Source organism: Tasmannia lanceolata, unplaced genomic scaffold, assembly GCF_043159265.1.
Source record: "Tasmannia lanceolata isolate RefF3 unplaced genomic scaffold, GAP_Taslan_0.1 ptg000015l, whole genome shotgun sequence".
NCBI lineage: Eukaryota > Viridiplantae > Streptophyta > Magnoliopsida > Canellales > Winteraceae > Tasmannia > Tasmannia lanceolata.
The window spans coordinates 19,179,693-19,195,747 of NW_027518692.1; the positions used below are offsets into that span (position 1 = coordinate 19,179,693).

The following is a 16,055-nucleotide window of genomic DNA, read 5'->3' on the forward strand; positions in this document are numbered from 1 at the left end:
CCCTAATATTTTCTCTTGTAGTATATATATATATATATATATATATATATATATATATATATATATATACAAATTCGAGGAGAAATCTATTGTCAAAAAATACAGAAAGTACTGGAATGTGGAAAAGAGTCACTTAGGAAAGACGCCTAAAATTCACTTTCTTTTTGGCATTTTACATACCAAGTCCCGATTTAGAAACAAAATTAATGCGTTCAGTTAGAGAAATTCTAGGAAAGAGTTTTATGTGTAGTTCAAATTATAAGTTATATTTGATCAAATTGGACTTGTTACGAGATTATACACGTTCTAGATACTGACATAGTTTTACTCCTTGCAGCCTGAGGATGAGTTTAGGTGAAGATATGTTGATGGAGATTCTTGCTCGATTGCCTATCAAGTGTCTTCTTAGATTTAAGTGTGTATCAAAGGAATGGTACAATTTGATCTCTAGGGGCGCTTTATCACGAAAAATTCTACCTCCACTCCTGTCGGGTCTATTTTACCAAACCTTGGACCCCAAAGAATATTCTTTTGTGTCGAATTCTAGGGTTGCCAATGGAGGTGATATGGGTACGAGTCTCAGTTTTTTGCCAAGCCATCAGAGATTAAGCATTGCCAATTGTTGTAATGGGTTGCTTCTTTATCCGATGGAGAGAAGTGATTGCCATCAGAACCAAAAATCTCTTCACTATATTGTGTGTAATCCAACCACTAGAAAATGGGTTTCTCTCCCCAAGGTCCATAAAAGTAGTTGCATTGACGGATTGGTCTATGATCCTCTCGTCTCTGATCAATTCAAAGCTGTTCGCTTCTTGGGTTGCAGCTCGGGAAACTCATATATAGAGATAGAGATTTACTCTTCTGAGACAGGGAAGTGGGTTGAATCTAGGGTGCTCTTGCCATTTCCATGTTATTTTTGTTGTGGAAGACAAGTTGTTTTTTCTAAAGGATCTCTGCATGTGTTGTTTTATCCACATCATGTGTTAAAATTTGATATCAAGGAAGAGAGTTGTCGATTGATGGAATTGCCGCCTAAGGTGAAATTATCCCCTATTGATTGCTTAGGGGAGTCTTGTGGGTATCTTCATTATGCCGAGCCCGACACTTCCACGATTAAAATATGGACGCTCGTAGATTGCCAGAGAAGTGAATGGGTGTTGAAGCATTGTATCATAACGCAAGCTTTAAGAACGCAATTCCCTCACCGCCACCGGTTCAGATTCAATTTCCTAGCTTTTCACCCGGATCTTGAGGTTGTTTTTCTTCCGGCGCAAGGTTCTATATTTTCTTATCATCTCAATAGCTCAAAGTTGGAGGGGTTTTGGACCATAACCCAGGAGGGGGTTCCTCCTTTCTTCACGGTTACATGTCCTTTCTCTCCTTGCATCGACAGCTTTGCTCACTAGAAGAAGGAATTTCACCAAGTGATCACTTGGATTTTCTATTTTATTTCTTGTTGGGAATTGGTATTATACCACGCCTTCTTTTGATATCTCCCACCTTGTATTCTATGTAGTTTCAGCTATTTCATGGATTCATACAGCTCATTTGGAACTTGTATTAGTGAAAATGGAATGAATTTCCCAATTTAATTGTTGAACCCTATGTAAAGGACTTAAAATTTTCAACTATTTAGCTTTTTTTACTGGAACCCTAAATGAGGGATGTGTGATTCTCAATGGCATTTGGCCGGACTTTTGATTGTCAAACAGACCCAGTAAGTTCCAAAAGCATAAAAGTGACTATCAATTTAGCATTTTCCATATCTTAATATGATAATGACTATAAGCAGAAAGTCACTTCTATGATCACTTGTAGAAGGCAATTTTTTTGGTCCTACAAGGGGGCTTCGGAGGGACATGCATGTGAGATAAGAGCATAAAAGTAACTTTTTTCCTTTTTATCATTTTCCATGGCTTAATGTAAACTTAGCAAAAGGTTATTACTAAGAAAGGTATAATTAATTTTCCAACTAATATTTTGAACCTTTTCAAACTGATGGATCGAAATCGGTACTTTAAGTCTTTCAGCCACATGTGCTTACTCGGCTAAACATCAGACATGTAAGACCGAGTCCGGTCTCTTATAGTGTTCTAGAAATCGTGGCCCATGCTATGGATGGTTGGAAAATGCTAGGCCCCACCCTATGCATGGTCTTGGCTTGAGATGGTGGGACCCACACATTAGGACATGAAGTGTGAAATGGTGACCCCACCCGATAAAAATTAGGCGTATAATGGTGGGCTCTACCCTATGCATAATTTCGGTGTAGAGATATTGGCCCTTCCCATCCCAACTTGAGGTGTAAAATGGTGGTTCCCACGCATGCTATGCGTGGATGTCAATTTGTTGGCCCCACGCCATCAAAACATGAGGTGCAAAATGGTAGGCCCCATCCGCTTAACATGAGGTGTAAAATGTTGGGCCCTGGCCTACGGGGCATGGTTTGGGTGGAGATGGTGACCGCACCCCATCAAAACTTAATCTGTAACTGAGTGGGCTGGGTTGGGTTGGGAAAAGCCAACCCAATTAATTTCAGGTTTTGTTAGAGTTGAGTCCTTGGGCAACCCGACCCAACCCATGTTGGGACCCGGGTAGAACTCATCCTTAACCCTCCGATTAGTAGATGGACTGAACGTTGGATCCTAACCCTCTATAGATCGGAGAGTTAGGATCAATCTATGGAAATCATTTTTGGGCCACAACCTATTTAGGCGATGACCCATCTAATGGACGGTTTGGATCATCCTATGGTGCGAGCCATACTGTACTTTTAATAATGTGAGAGTGCGATCATCAAAATGCAGTAGTGCTGATAGCATTTCCCTTAAGATTTTATGATCTGACATGATTCAACACGTGGAGATATTTAAAAACAGGGTTGTTTAGGGGAAGTGATATTTACGCCCTTTTGATTACTAGGGACACCCAGCGCCAGTGTATCAATGACTAAAGGGGGGGCTAATGTACTTTAGGTCAGAATAATCCAGTGGATTTGATTGCCACGTACACTTGCGCTGGGTGTCCCTGGTGATCAAAAGGGGCGTAAATATCACTTCCCTTTTTTAGTAAGAATAATTTTTTAATGACATAGGGTATCCCTACCCCATTTAGGGCAAGACTATACCGGGTATAGTATAGTATACCCTATAGATGCATACAATCACCTGTAAACATGGAAGACAGATTTATAGGCAGCACACTTTAGACAGGATGGACCACAATTATAGTGGGCCCTAAACTTGATGTGCTACTCTAAATATACATGCATCGGATGATTCAGACCAACCGATTGATAGCCTAATTGGGCCCACTCAAATGATCTGGATCCTTGATTTGAGGGCAGCTACTTAGGTTCTAACATTTCTAGCCATTTGATCAACAGCGAATGAAATTTTTTAGAAATTATAGACAAAGATAAAACGACCGATCAGGCTCTTTACCATCCATCATCCACTTGGTCAGTAGGATTGATCCCAACAGTACTTACTGTCTCTCTGTCTTTTCCAAAGATAGGAAAGTTTTGGAAAACGAGCGCATGTTAAATATGGTTTTTGGGTAGTTAGAAAGAATTCGAGTAACTTGTTACTCAAAGTTCCTATTTCTAAATAAGCTCTCTTATTAGTGATTTCTTCCATTGTACTGGTAAGGAAATTATATGTTTTAGAGTGCGAACTAGTTTTAGAAACATAGTATATGTGTGGTTAGAGAAATTTTAGGAAGGCCTAAAGTTTAGGAAAGTTTTCATGAGAAATTTTAGCCCAAGGCCTAAAGTTTAGAACTTGTATTTTTTTTTTAAGAAATTTTAGTCTAAGACTTTGGATATAAAAACTCAAGTTAGCAAATAGAGAATGACGTTTGATGAATAAAATTCTGTTTATGCACAACAGTGCTTGTGTCTTGGTATCCTTTTGTGGTATCAGAAGCATAAACCGACTGGGTTTCTACTTTTTCCTCTTCTTTGTGGCCAAAATCTAATTGTTATCTGGTAGGTACTCAGTTTTTCCAACGCTTCAGCCGCATATTTTCTGATTTACTAGTTCTGAAAGTTTCAGTTTAACCAAACTACACACAAACTGTGGTATGTTTCTTCTTAAACGAAACTACATCAGTTTCTTGTAGTTTCTTGCTTAACCGAAACCCTACATAACCCTTTATATTATTAGTAGCTAATAGAAACTTTAGCCTCACTCACAACCAAAACAGTTAATAGAGACTCTTACATAATTGAATCAAGTATTAAGAAGTTCTCAGTTTCACATAGAAGTCAAAATTATAAGTAATAACATTAGTGCAAATTGGTGTTGTAACGAGATTATATATGTTCTAGATACTGACATAGTTAATTTTACTCGTCGCAGCACGAAGATGAATTTCGGTGAAGATATGTTGATGGAGATTCTTGCTCGATTAGGTGCCAAGTCTCTTCTTATTAGATTTAAGGGTGTATCAAAGGAATGGTACAATGTGATCTCTAGGGGCGCTTTATCACGAAAAATTCTACCTCCACTCATGTCGGGTCTATTTTACCAAACCTTGGACCCCAAAGGATATACTTTTGTGTCTAATTCTAAGGTTGCCAATGGAGGTGATATGGATTTGAGTCTCAGTTTTCTGCCAAGCCATCAGAGATTAAGCATTGTCAATTGTTGTAATGGGTTGCTTCTTTGTCGGATGGGGGGAAGTGATTGGAATCAGAACCAAGAATTTCTTCACTATATTGTGTGTAATCCAACCACTAAAAAATGGGTTTCTCTCCCCAAGGTCCATAAAAGTAGTTGCATTAACGGATTGGTCTACGATCCTCTCATCTCTGATCAATTCAAAGTTGTTCGCTTCTTGTGTTGCAGCCCAGAAACCTCATCTATAGAGCTACAGATTTTCTCTTCTAAGACGGGAAAGTGGGTTGAAACTACGGTCTTCTTTGGATCCCCATGTTATTTTTGGTATGGAAGACAAGTTGTTTTCTCTAATGGATCTTTGCATGTTTTGTTTTATCCACATCACGTGTTGAAATATGATATTAAGAAAGAGAGCTGTCGATTGATCGAATTGCCGCCTGAAGTCATGAAATTATCCCCTATTGATTGCTTAGGGGAGTCTTGTGGGTATCTTCATTATGCCGAGAGCGACACTTCCACGATTAAAATATGGATGCTCGTAGATTGGCAAAGAAGTGAATGGGTGTTGAAGCATTGTATCATAATGCAAGCTTTAAGAAAGCAATTTCCTCACAGCCACTGGTTCAGATTCAATTTCCTAGCTTTTCACCCGGATCTTGAGGTTGTTTTTCTTGAGGCGCAAGGTTTTATATTTTCTTATCATCTCAATAGCTCAAAGTTGGAGAAGTTTTGGACCATAACCCAGGAGGGGGTTCCTCCTTTCTTCACGGTTACATGTGTTTTCTCTCGTTGCATCCACAGCTTTGCACACTAGGAGAAGGAATTTCACTACACTTGGATTTTCTATTTTATTTCTTGTTGGGAATTGGTATTATACCACCCCTTCTTTTGATCTCTCCCACCTTGTATTCTATGTAGTTTCAGCTATTTCATGGATTCATACAGCTCATTTGGAACTTGTATTAGAGTCAACCATAATTTTAGTTTGAAATGAAAGTACAACATTTTATTAGTGAAAATCGAAAGAATTTTCCCAATTTAATTGTTGAAACCTGTGACTTAAAAATTTTCAACAATTTAACCTTTTTTCCTCGAACCCTAATCCGTTTGGTTGCTGGAATTTTTTTGGTTCTTGGGATTTTTGTGGAACAAAAAACTTGCTGGGAGTTGGTGGGAAAAAAACTCCCTGGAAGTTTCCCGATAAAATAAAAATCCCATGTTTGGTTGACCGGACTATGTTACTTTTGGTTCCTGGGATTATTTTGGTTCCTAGGAGTATTTATTTTTCCTTCCTGGGGTTTCGTGTGGGTTTATTTTGGTTTCTGGGATTATTTTGGGCCCAGCAACCAAACGTGCCTGCGAAAATTCCACAAAAGTCCCAAGAACCAAAAAAATTCTGGCAACGGAATTTTTTTGGTTCTTGAGATTTTTGTGGAACAAAAAACTTCCCTGAAAGCATCCCGGTAAAATAAAAATCCCATGTTTAGTTGACCGGACTATGGTGGGACTCATCCGAAAGTGACTTTTATGACCAATTGTAAAAGGCAATTTTTATGACCTATAAGGGGCTTAGGCGGGACATGTATGTGAGATCAAGATCGTTATAACGCCTCCCATTGGTTCTGCTATGTGGGACCCAAACATTTAAACCAATGGGAGGCGTTATAACGCAAGCGCACCTGAGCGCACCAACACTTCTCTCTCTCTCTCTCTCTCTCTCTCTCTCTCTCTATATATATATATATATATATATATATATATATATATATATATATAGAGGAAAAAGATTGTAAGCTCGAGCGTATATATATATATATATATAAAGGAAAAAGATTGTAAGCTCGAGCGTACCAACCTTATGGTACGCTCGAGTGCCCAATCACATGGGTCCCACATTTGTTTGTGGTGATCCAAAGCATTCATTTGCAAGGCCCTATCATAAATAGTAGGGGTGGACATGGTTCCGGTTCGAACCGAGGAACCGAACAGAACCTGCACATATATATATATATATATATATATATATATATATATATATATATATATATATATATATATATATATATATATATATATATAGGAAAAAGATTGTAAGCTCGAGCGTACCAACCTTATGGTACGCTCGAGTGCCCAATCACATGAGTCCCACATTTGTTTGTGGTGATCCAAAGCATTCATTTGCAAGGCCCTATCATAGATAGTAGGGGTGGACATGGTTCCGGTTCGAACCGAGGAACCGAACCGAACCGGCACATATGGTTCGGTTCGGTTCGGTTCCATTTCTATATGGTTCGGTTCCGGTTCCGAAATCCGGGAACCGGTGCAAATTCGGTTCGGTTCTGGGTTTGGGATTCTGGAACTGAAAACCGAACCGAGAACCGACCCTCACCTTAAGTCCTTAAGTTCCATACCTCCTCATTTGATAAAATCACCCCACGCCCATTTTAATTCACCCCCTTATAAGTTTTAATTCATGCAGGGGATGGAAATATCATTTCCACGAGATTTTATAGGGTATGGGGTGTGGCCCTAAAATCTAGTATTTTCAAAATAGTAATGTACGGCCCACTTCATAGGAATATCCAAACCGTTCATTTGTTGGGACACAACAAAAATTGGTTGCGCCCCGGAAATCATCTTCAAGTGAGATTCCATTGATTGACAGTTAGGATCTTCCAATTCCAAGTGTAATTGGAGCCGAACCGAGTGTAATTCATGTTGAACAGAATAACCAAGTGTTGGGTTCGGTCCCATGTTGAACAGAATAACCAAGTGTAATTCGTTATTCATATATAAACAGTAAACAGGGGTTACAGGGCCATTGGTGAAGGTTGGGTAAACCCAAAACCGAACCGAACCGAACCGATTATATATGGTTCTGGTTCGGTTCGGTTCCATACATATATGGTTCGGTTCTGGTTCCAATTTCAGGGAACCGATTATATATGGTTCGGTTCTGGGTTTAGCCCAGAACCGAACCGAACCGAACCATGCCCACCCCTAATAGATAGGGTGTGTAACAAAAATCAGCTCCATTGAATCATCCTAACATCTCCATAGTGGAGGGCAAAAATGGGCAGATTTGTGGACAAACAGTGTCTGTCCAATTTGACCTCCACAAATGGATGGGTTAGGATGATCCTATGGAGCTGATTTTTGGTACACACCCCATCTATATAAGGGCCTTTCAAATGACTGCTTTGGATCATCCTAAAAATGTGGGCCCACATGTGATTGGGCACTCGAGCGTACCATAAGGTTGGTACACTCGAGCGTACAATCATTTTCCTCATATATATATACCATTCATTTGAAAGTCCCTTACATAGATGAGGGGTGTATCAAAAATCAGCTCCATAGGATCATCCTAACCCCTCCATTTCTGGAGGACAAATATGGACAGACACAAATTTGCCCCATTTTTGTCCTCCACAAATGGAGGGGTTAGGATGATCCTATGGAATTGATTTTTGGTACACCCCCTATCTATGATAAGGCCTTGCAAATGAATGGTTTGGATCACTCCCCAAAATGTGGGACCCATGAGATTGGGCAAGCTAGCTCACCATAAGTTTGGTGAGCTTAAGCTCACCAACAGTTTCCTCTATATATATATATATATATATATATATATATATATATATATATATATATATATATATAATGGTTCCTGCAAATGTCTGCAGGTAAGCATACATGCACACGTTTGCAAAATCAGGGTGGGGCCCACATTTTTTGGGGGTCCAAAGCATTCATTTGGAAGGCCCTTCCATGGATAGGGTGTGGCCCAAAAATCAGCCCCAATGGATCATCCTAACGCTGCCATTTGTTGAGGGGGGAAATGAGTAGAAACATGGACACACAGTGTCTGTCCATCCCCCCGCGCACGATTGGTTTAAGACAATCAATTGGGGCTGATTTTTGGACCACACCTTATCTATAGAAGGGCCTTCCAAATGAATGGTTTTGATCCCCGAAAAAAAGTGCCTTCCAAATGACTTGGTCCAATGGGCCACGCCTCCCATTGGACCAAGTCTCTTCTTATTAGATTTAAGGGTGTATCAAAGGAATGGTACAATGTGATCTCTAGGGGCGCTTTATCACGAAAAATTCTACCTCCACTCATGTCGGGTCTACTTTACCAAACCTTGGACCCCGAAGGATATACTTTTGTGTCTAATTCTAAGGTTGCCAATGGAGGTGATATGGATTTGAGTCTCAGTTTTCTGCCAAGCCATCAGAGATTAAGCATTGTCAATTGTTGTAATGGGTTGCTTCTTTGTCGGATGGGGGGAAGTGATTGGAATCAGAACCAAGAATTTCTTCACTATATTGTGTGTAATCCAACCACTAAAAAATGGGTTTCTCTCCCCAAGGTCCATAAAAGTAGTTGCATTAACGGATTGGTCTACGATCCTCTCATCTCTGATCAATTCAAAGTTGTTCGCTTCTTGTGTTGCAGCCCAGAAACCTCATCTATAGAGCTACAGATTTTCTCTTCTAAGACGGGAAAGTGGGTTGAAACTACGGTCTTCTTTGGATCCCCATGTTATTTTTGGTATGGAAGACAAGTTGTTTTCTCTAATGGATCTTTGCATGTTTTGTTTTATCCACATCACGTGTTGAAATATGATATTAAGAAAGAGAGCTGTCGATTGATAGAATTGCCGCCTGAAGTCATGAAATTATCCCCTATTGATTGCTTAGGGGAGTCTTGTGGGTATCTTCATTATGCCGAGCGCGACACTTCCACGATTAAAATATGGATGCTCGTAGATTGGCAAAGAAGTGAATGGGTGTTGAAGCATTGTATCATAATGCAGGCTTTAAGAAAGCAATTTCCTCACAGCCACTGGTTCAGATTCAATTTCCTAGCTTTTCACCCGGATCTTGAGGTTGTTTTTCTTGAGGCGCAAGGTTTTATATTTTCTTATCATCTCAATAGCTCAAAGTTGGAGAAGTTTTGGACCGTAACCCAGGAGGGGGTTCCTCCTTTCTTCACGGTTACATGTGTTTTCTCTCGTTGCATCGACAGCTTTGCACACTAGGAGAAGGAATTTCACTACACTTGGATTTTCTATTTTATTTCTTGTTGGGAATTGGTATTATACCACCCCTTCTTTTGATCTCTCCCACCTTGTATTCTATGTAGTTTCAGCTATTTCATGGATTCATACACCTCATTTGGAACTTGTATTAGAGTCAACCATAATTTTAGTTTGAAATGAAAGAACAACATTTTATTAGTGAAAATCGAAAGAATTTTCCCAATTTAATTGTTGAAACCTGTGACTTAAAAATTTTCAACAATTTAACCTTTTTTCCTCGAACCCTAATCCGTTTGGTTGCTGGAATTTTTTTGGTTCTTGGGATTTTTGTGGAACAAAAAACTTGCTGGGAGTTGGTGGGAAAAAAACTCCCCGGAAGTATCCCGGTAAAATATAAATCCTATGTTTGGTTGACCGGACTATGTTGTTTGGTTGCTTTAACTGTTGGGAAGAAAAAAAATTCTTCTGCAAGCTTATTTTTGGTTCCTGGGATTATTTTGGTTCCTGGGAGTATTTATTTTTCCTTCCTGGGATTTCGTGCGGGATTATTTTGGGCCCAGCAACCAAACGTGGGTTTCCTGCGAAAATTCCACAAAAGTTCCAAGAACCAAAAAATTTATGTCAACCAAACGGATTGCTCGCTCCGTTTGGTTGCCGGAATTTTTTTGGTTCTTCAGATTTTTGTGGAACAAAAAACTTCCCTGGAAGCATCCCGGTAAAATAAAAATCCCATGTTTGGTTGACCGGACTATGGTGGGAAAACAAATTTGCTTTGTTTGGTTGTTTGAACTGTTGGGAAGAAAAAAAAATCTTCTGCAAGCTTATTTTTGGTTCTTAGGAGTATTTTTTTTTCCCCCTTCTTGGGGTTTCGTGAGGAAAATCCACAAAAGTCCCAAGAATCAAAAAAATTCCGGCAACCAAACAGAGGCATGTCTGATTGGCGCCTAAGATAATCCGATCAAACTGTTCTCGATGGCATATAGCAGGACTTATGATTTCCAATCAGACCAGTAAGTGACTTTCATTTTAGCATTTTCCATATCTTAATATGATAATGACTCATCCGAAAGTCACTTTTATGACCAATTATAAAAGGCAATTTTTATGACCTATAAGGGGCTTAGGCGGGACATGTATGTGAGATCAAGATCGTTATAACGCCTCCCATTGGTTCTGCTATGTGGGACCCAAACATTTAAACCAATGGGAGGCGTTATAACGCCTCAAGGGCACCAACTCTCTCTCTCTCTCTCTCTCTCTCTCTCTCTCTCTCTCTCTCTCTCTCTCTCTCTCTCTATATATATATATATATATATATATATATATATATATATATATATATATATATATATAATGGTTCCTGCAAATGTCTGCAGGTAAGCATACCTGCACACGTTTGCAAAATCAGGGTGGGGCCCACATTTTTTGGGGGTCCAAAGCATTCATTTGGAAGGCCCTTCCATGGATAGGGTGTGGCCCAAAAATCAGCCCCATTGGGTCATCCTAACCCTGCCATTTGTTGAGGGGGGGAAATGAGTAGAAACATGGACACACAGTGTCTGTCCATCCCCCCCGCGCACAATTGGTTTAGGACAATCAAATGGGGCTGATTTTTTGGGCCACACCTTATCCATAGAAGGGCCTTCCAAATGAATGGTTTTGATCCCCCAAAAAAAGTGGCCCTTATCTGCACACGTTTGCGGGAACCATTTCCTCACACACAATTACGGGAAAAACAGGGTCTCAAGGTCAACAGGAATCGTCAGAAAGGAGGAGATATTTGGGGGAAAATAATGAAATGATTTTTTTACACTCACCTAGCTCTTATGTACATATATGTGGCGAGGGCAAAAACAGGTAACAATCATCCACATTGATGTGTAAAATTGACAGAGTTTCCAAATATATGGAAAAATTCTCTTTACGAACTCCGGGCACCTGAAAAGGAACACCACATTATGGACGGCTAGGATCAGCCTATGGAAATGATTTTACGGGCACCACCTATTGATGTTGTGTTCTATCACATGGATGGCTTGGATCAACCTATGATGGAAACCTCTACAGATTGGATGGCTAGGAACAGCCTATGGAAACAATTTTACGGGCACGACCTATTGATGTTGTGTTCCATCACATGGACGGTTTGGATCAACCGATGATGTCGTCCGTACGTTCTTTGCCGGCCCGTGCATCGCATGGGTTTTTTTACTAGTGTATATATATATATATATGAGGAAATCGAGCCCTGAAATCGAGCCCTGAAAAATACAGGCCCATTTCCCTTTGCAATTATATCTACAAAACAATCACAAAGCTAATGGCAAACAGGCTTAAACCCCTCATGGACTCTTTGATCAGCCCATTCCAATCAACTTTCATCAGAGGAAGAACAATTCAAGACAATATTCTTTTGACCCATGATCTTTGTCACAATTTCCATAAACCCAGCTCCCTCAAGGCTATGTGTATCAAAATGGACCTATTGAAAGCTTTTGATAGTGTAAAACACTCCTCCCTGATAATATTTCTTAGAAAAATTGGGCTTCCAGGCACTTGGTGTAATTGGCTTTCCCAATGCAGCACTACCCCCTCCTTTTCTATCCTCATAAATGGAGTCCCCCATGGTTTTTTCAAATCGTCAAATGGGCTTCGTCAAGGTGATCCTCTCTCCCCCCTTCTCTTCTGTTTTGTAATGGAAATGCTATCTTGTCTCCTCCATTCTTCCCTTTCCTCAGGCCAAATTTCTACCCCCTTTTGTCGCAAAGATCTCTCTATCTCCCACACTTTCTTCGCAGATGATGTTATGATCTTTGCAAATCCCTCCCCCTCTGTTGCTTCTGGAATCATAAACTGCCTAAATCTCTTCAAGGAATGCTCTGGGCTCGATTTTAATCCTGCTAAGAGTGAAATATTCTTCTCAGGTGTTGAAAGAAATTCCAAGAGAGCCATTTGCAATATCCTAAAGATTGGTGAGGGATCCTTCCCCATCAAATTCCTTGGGCTCCCCCTCATAACCTCTAGACTTACCTCTCTTGACTGTCAGCCAATCATTGACAAAGTCAGATGCAGAATATCCTCTTGGTCCAATAACACCCTATCTAGAGCTGGGAGAGCTGAGCTGATAGATCGATTCTCACCTCCTACCAGGTTTTCTGGTCGGCTGCGTTTCACATTCCCTCAAATACTCTGGAGAAAATTGAGAAAATTCTCAGGGATTTCTTTTGGTCGGGAGGAAGTGGGAAGAAAAATTACCACAATATCTCTTGGGATGCAATTTGTAAGCCTAAGAAAGAGGGGGGTTTGGGAATCAGGTGCCTATTCGACCTCAACAAAGCCGCTCAAATGAAACAATTGTGGAACATTTTGATTAGGAAAAGTACTCCTTGGGTGAAATGGTTCAATCTCAAATACATCAGGAACAGGAGCATCTGGAGCTTGCCGATGCCTTGCAGCCCCTCCTGGGCCGCCCGGAGTATTATCAAAGCTCGATCCCTTGCAATGCCTCACACCTGCTACCTTGTTAGTCCAACCTCTAATCTGAAATTCTGGTCCGATCCTTGGCTCCCAAATGGCCCTATTACTTCCCAACCCTCCTTTGGCTCCATAATAAATTTCATTCCTCCAAATGCCACCATCCAGGAGACCTTTGAGAAGGGGTGGTGGAATATGATCCAACTCTTACCTCACTTCTCTGAGCTTAAAGCTCTCACTGATTCCGCCCTCCTCACTTCAAAGCTGCCTTCCAAAGTTATTTGGAAACCTGACTCAAATGGGCTCTTTTCCCTCTCCAGTGCTTGGAACACCATAAGAACCAAAAACCATCATCAAAATTGGTCCTCGTCTATTTGGTTCCCTGGGCATATTCCCAAGTTCAGTACTACCTCTTGGTTAGCCATCCAAGGGAAGCTTAGCACTAGAGATAGGCTTTCCTTCCAAGGTCCTTTGAGAGATACTCTCTGCTCTCTTTGTAATGTGGATTCTGAGTCCCACAATCACCTTTTCTTTTCGTGCAGCTACTCCGCCTGGATCTGGCAGCAAATTCTTTGGCGCATCTCCAATCGGAAGAAGCAAAGAAAATCCATCGGTGAGGAAGAAGATTGGATCAGAGGCAAATTCAAAATGAAAGGCCAAACTGCAACCCTCGCCCGAATCCTATTCACAGCTACAATCCACTTCATCTGGCTCGAAAGGAACCGAAGAGTGCATGAAAATCAGAAGAAGCACAAGCATTACATTCTGAAATCAATCCTCTCCGCAACGAGAGACAGAATTCTGTTTCTCAAACTTGATGATTCTTTATCGATGAAAATGTTAGAATTACTCGCCTATGGAACATCCCTCTTTTCCATAATTCAGCATCTCCAAAGACTTGCTCCTGGATCCCCCCTTCTTCTCTGTTCAGCAAGCTAAACACAGATGCATCTTTAACTGGTGACGATGGAGGAATTGGGGGCATCCTCAGGAACGACCTGGGCCTGTGTTCTGCTATGTTCTCACTGAATTGTGCTCCAGCTCCCATTCATCTTCTCGAGATTGATGCTATAATCAACGACGTTCTCCTTGCTGAATCTATGAACATAAAAAATCTTTGGATAGAATCAGATTCCTTGACAGCTGTCAAAGTGGTCCAAAACTCCTCTCCATGTCCTTGGAAGAAAATGCCTGATCTTGAACATCTTGCGGAGCGCCTTTCTGGTTTTGACAACTGGTCTATTACTCATATTTGGCGAGAAGGAAACAGGGCTGCTGATTTCTTATCTAAGATCTCTTGCCCTTGTAAGGGTCTTCCAATCCCCCCTTCTGTTATTCCTCATGAATTGAATGTAATCCTTCTGAAAGACTCCTCTGGAGTATGTAATCATTTTTCTTTTGAATAAATTCTGGTGGGGGTCTGCCTAACCCCAAATTACCAATCAAAAAAAAAAAAAAAGGAAAAGGATTGTACGCTCGAGCGTACCAAGCTTATGGTACGCTTGAATGCCAAATCACATGGGGGCCCACTTTGTTAGGATGGTCCAAAGCATTCATTTGAAAGGCCCTTACATAGATCTTACATAGATGGGGTGTGTACCAAAAATCAGCTCCATAGGATCATCCTAACCCATCCATTTGTGGAGGGCAAAATGTACAGTCCACAAATCTGCCCATTTTTGCCCTCCACTTTTGGAGGGGTTAGGATGATTCAATGGAGCTGATTTTTGGTACACACCCTATCTATGATAGGGCCTTGCAAATGAATGCTTTGGGACCTATGTGATTGGGCACTCGAGCATACCATAAGCTTGGTACGCTCGAGCGTACAATCCTCTCTCTCTCTCTCTCTCTCTCTCTCTCTCTCTCTCTCTCTCTCTCTCTCTCTATATATATATATATATATATATATATATATATATATATATAATTTTCCCTTCAAAAATATATAAATCACAGAGAATTGATCCATTCTCATAAATGTAAAGAAAAGGGACAAATTTATCACTTCCCTTACCCAAACTAAAAGTAGATCAGAGCTTCCATCCCCTGGGTTGCTGAGGGGCCTGAAAGGATGGAGATTCTGTTTTTTATATGTTTGCTGATAGTGTTGAATGAAAATATTGGTGTTTTTTTACCCCTCTCTTTAGCTAAATCAGCCAAGATTTCTGCTCCCAGTGGACCTCTAAGTTATAGCCAAATATGAGAGTCTGGGGAGCTAGGTTTCATATTCCAGTGCATTGGAAATGGATCACCGCAGGATTAGGGACGAGATTTTCACACCGCCTTTTCTATTGCTTTTCCCACAGATATATTTCGATGTATCTATCTGTCTATCGAGATATATGATATATGCATGATGCAGCATGCCCATTTGTTAAGTTAATAAAAATTTCCCCTCGACTCCATGTCCGAATAAAAATAAAATAAAGTGGGAATAAGTTCGAAAGGATCAATGGATTCATGGTTAAATCCCTTCCGAATAGGGCGATGAAAGCTCTCTATTTTTAAAAAGGGGATTTCGACTGGATTCAGGCTCGAATAAGAGGGAACCCTATTTCGCTGAAAAGCCTTTCATTAAAAGAGTCAGTGGGGATAGCATTTCTCTTCTGCATGTCCATGGAGTTTTAAAAAATCCAAACATCTCAGAGATAGATATAGAGGTAGGAATTTCTTGAAAGGCAGGCAGGCTCAGTCAGGTTCGCTCGCTAGTTATATGCTTAACACATGCATCTGAGGTTTCAGCCAATAAGAAAAGAAAGACATGATTGATGAGTGTCACCTTGTATCTGCATTGTATATTCACCACATACGACTATAGAAGTGAAATCTACACAAGTATTGTAAAGCAGTTAAGTGCTAAGTTCAAGATAGAATTTTTTTCCTGTCCACTATTTACAGGCATTTTCTG

At 40.4% G+C, this 16,055-nt stretch overlaps 3 protein-coding genes across 3 annotated transcripts; all 3 read left to right on the forward strand.

Moving 5' to 3' along the window:
* The first annotated feature begins 4,368 nt into the window (after nucleotides 1-4,368).
* LOC143891823 (F-box protein At5g07610-like) lies at nucleotides 4,369-5,436 on the forward strand. Its single transcript, XM_077396335.1, has one exon. It carries the CDS (start codon nucleotides 4,369-4,371, stop codon nucleotides 5,434-5,436), a length of 1,068 nt encoding a protein of 355 aa, XP_077252450.1.
* A 3,193-nt stretch (nucleotides 5,437-8,629) lies between these two features.
* On the forward strand, nucleotides 8,630-9,884 carry LOC143891824 (F-box protein At5g07610-like). The gene has a single exon (XM_077396336.1). The coding sequence runs from the start codon at nucleotides 8,630-8,632 to the stop codon at nucleotides 9,668-9,670; it is 1,041 nt and encodes a 346-aa protein (XP_077252451.1). The 3' UTR covers nucleotides 9,671-9,884.
* Nucleotides 9,885-13,015: 3,131 nt separating this feature from the next.
* Nucleotides 13,016-14,550, forward strand: LOC143891825 (uncharacterized). Its single transcript, XM_077396337.1, has 2 exons — nucleotides 13,016-13,983; nucleotides 14,076-14,550. Exons 1-2 carry the CDS (start codon nucleotides 13,016-13,018, stop codon nucleotides 14,548-14,550), a joined length of 1,443 nt encoding a protein of 480 aa, XP_077252452.1.
* Nucleotides 14,551-16,055: the final 1,505 nt, after the last annotated feature.

What these genes read in the sequence shown, in the direction of transcription:
- LOC143891823 (XM_077396335.1), top strand. Translation starts at nt 4,369, where the DNA reads ATGAATTTCGGTGAAGATATGTTGATGGAGATTCTTGCTCGATTAGGT.
- LOC143891825 (XM_077396337.1), top strand. Translation starts at nt 13,016, where the DNA reads ATGAAACAATTGTGGAACATTTTGATTAGGAAAAGTACTCCTTGGGTG. An exon ending in GATTCTTTATCGATGAAAAT is followed by an intron (nt 13,984 to 14,075) that starts GTTAGAATTACT and finishes TTCTCTGTTCAG; the next exon opens with CAAGCTAAACACAGATGCAT.
- LOC143891824 (XM_077396336.1), top strand. Translation starts at nt 8,630, where the DNA reads ATGGGCCACGCCTCCCATTGGACCAAGTCTCTTCTTATTAGATTTAAG.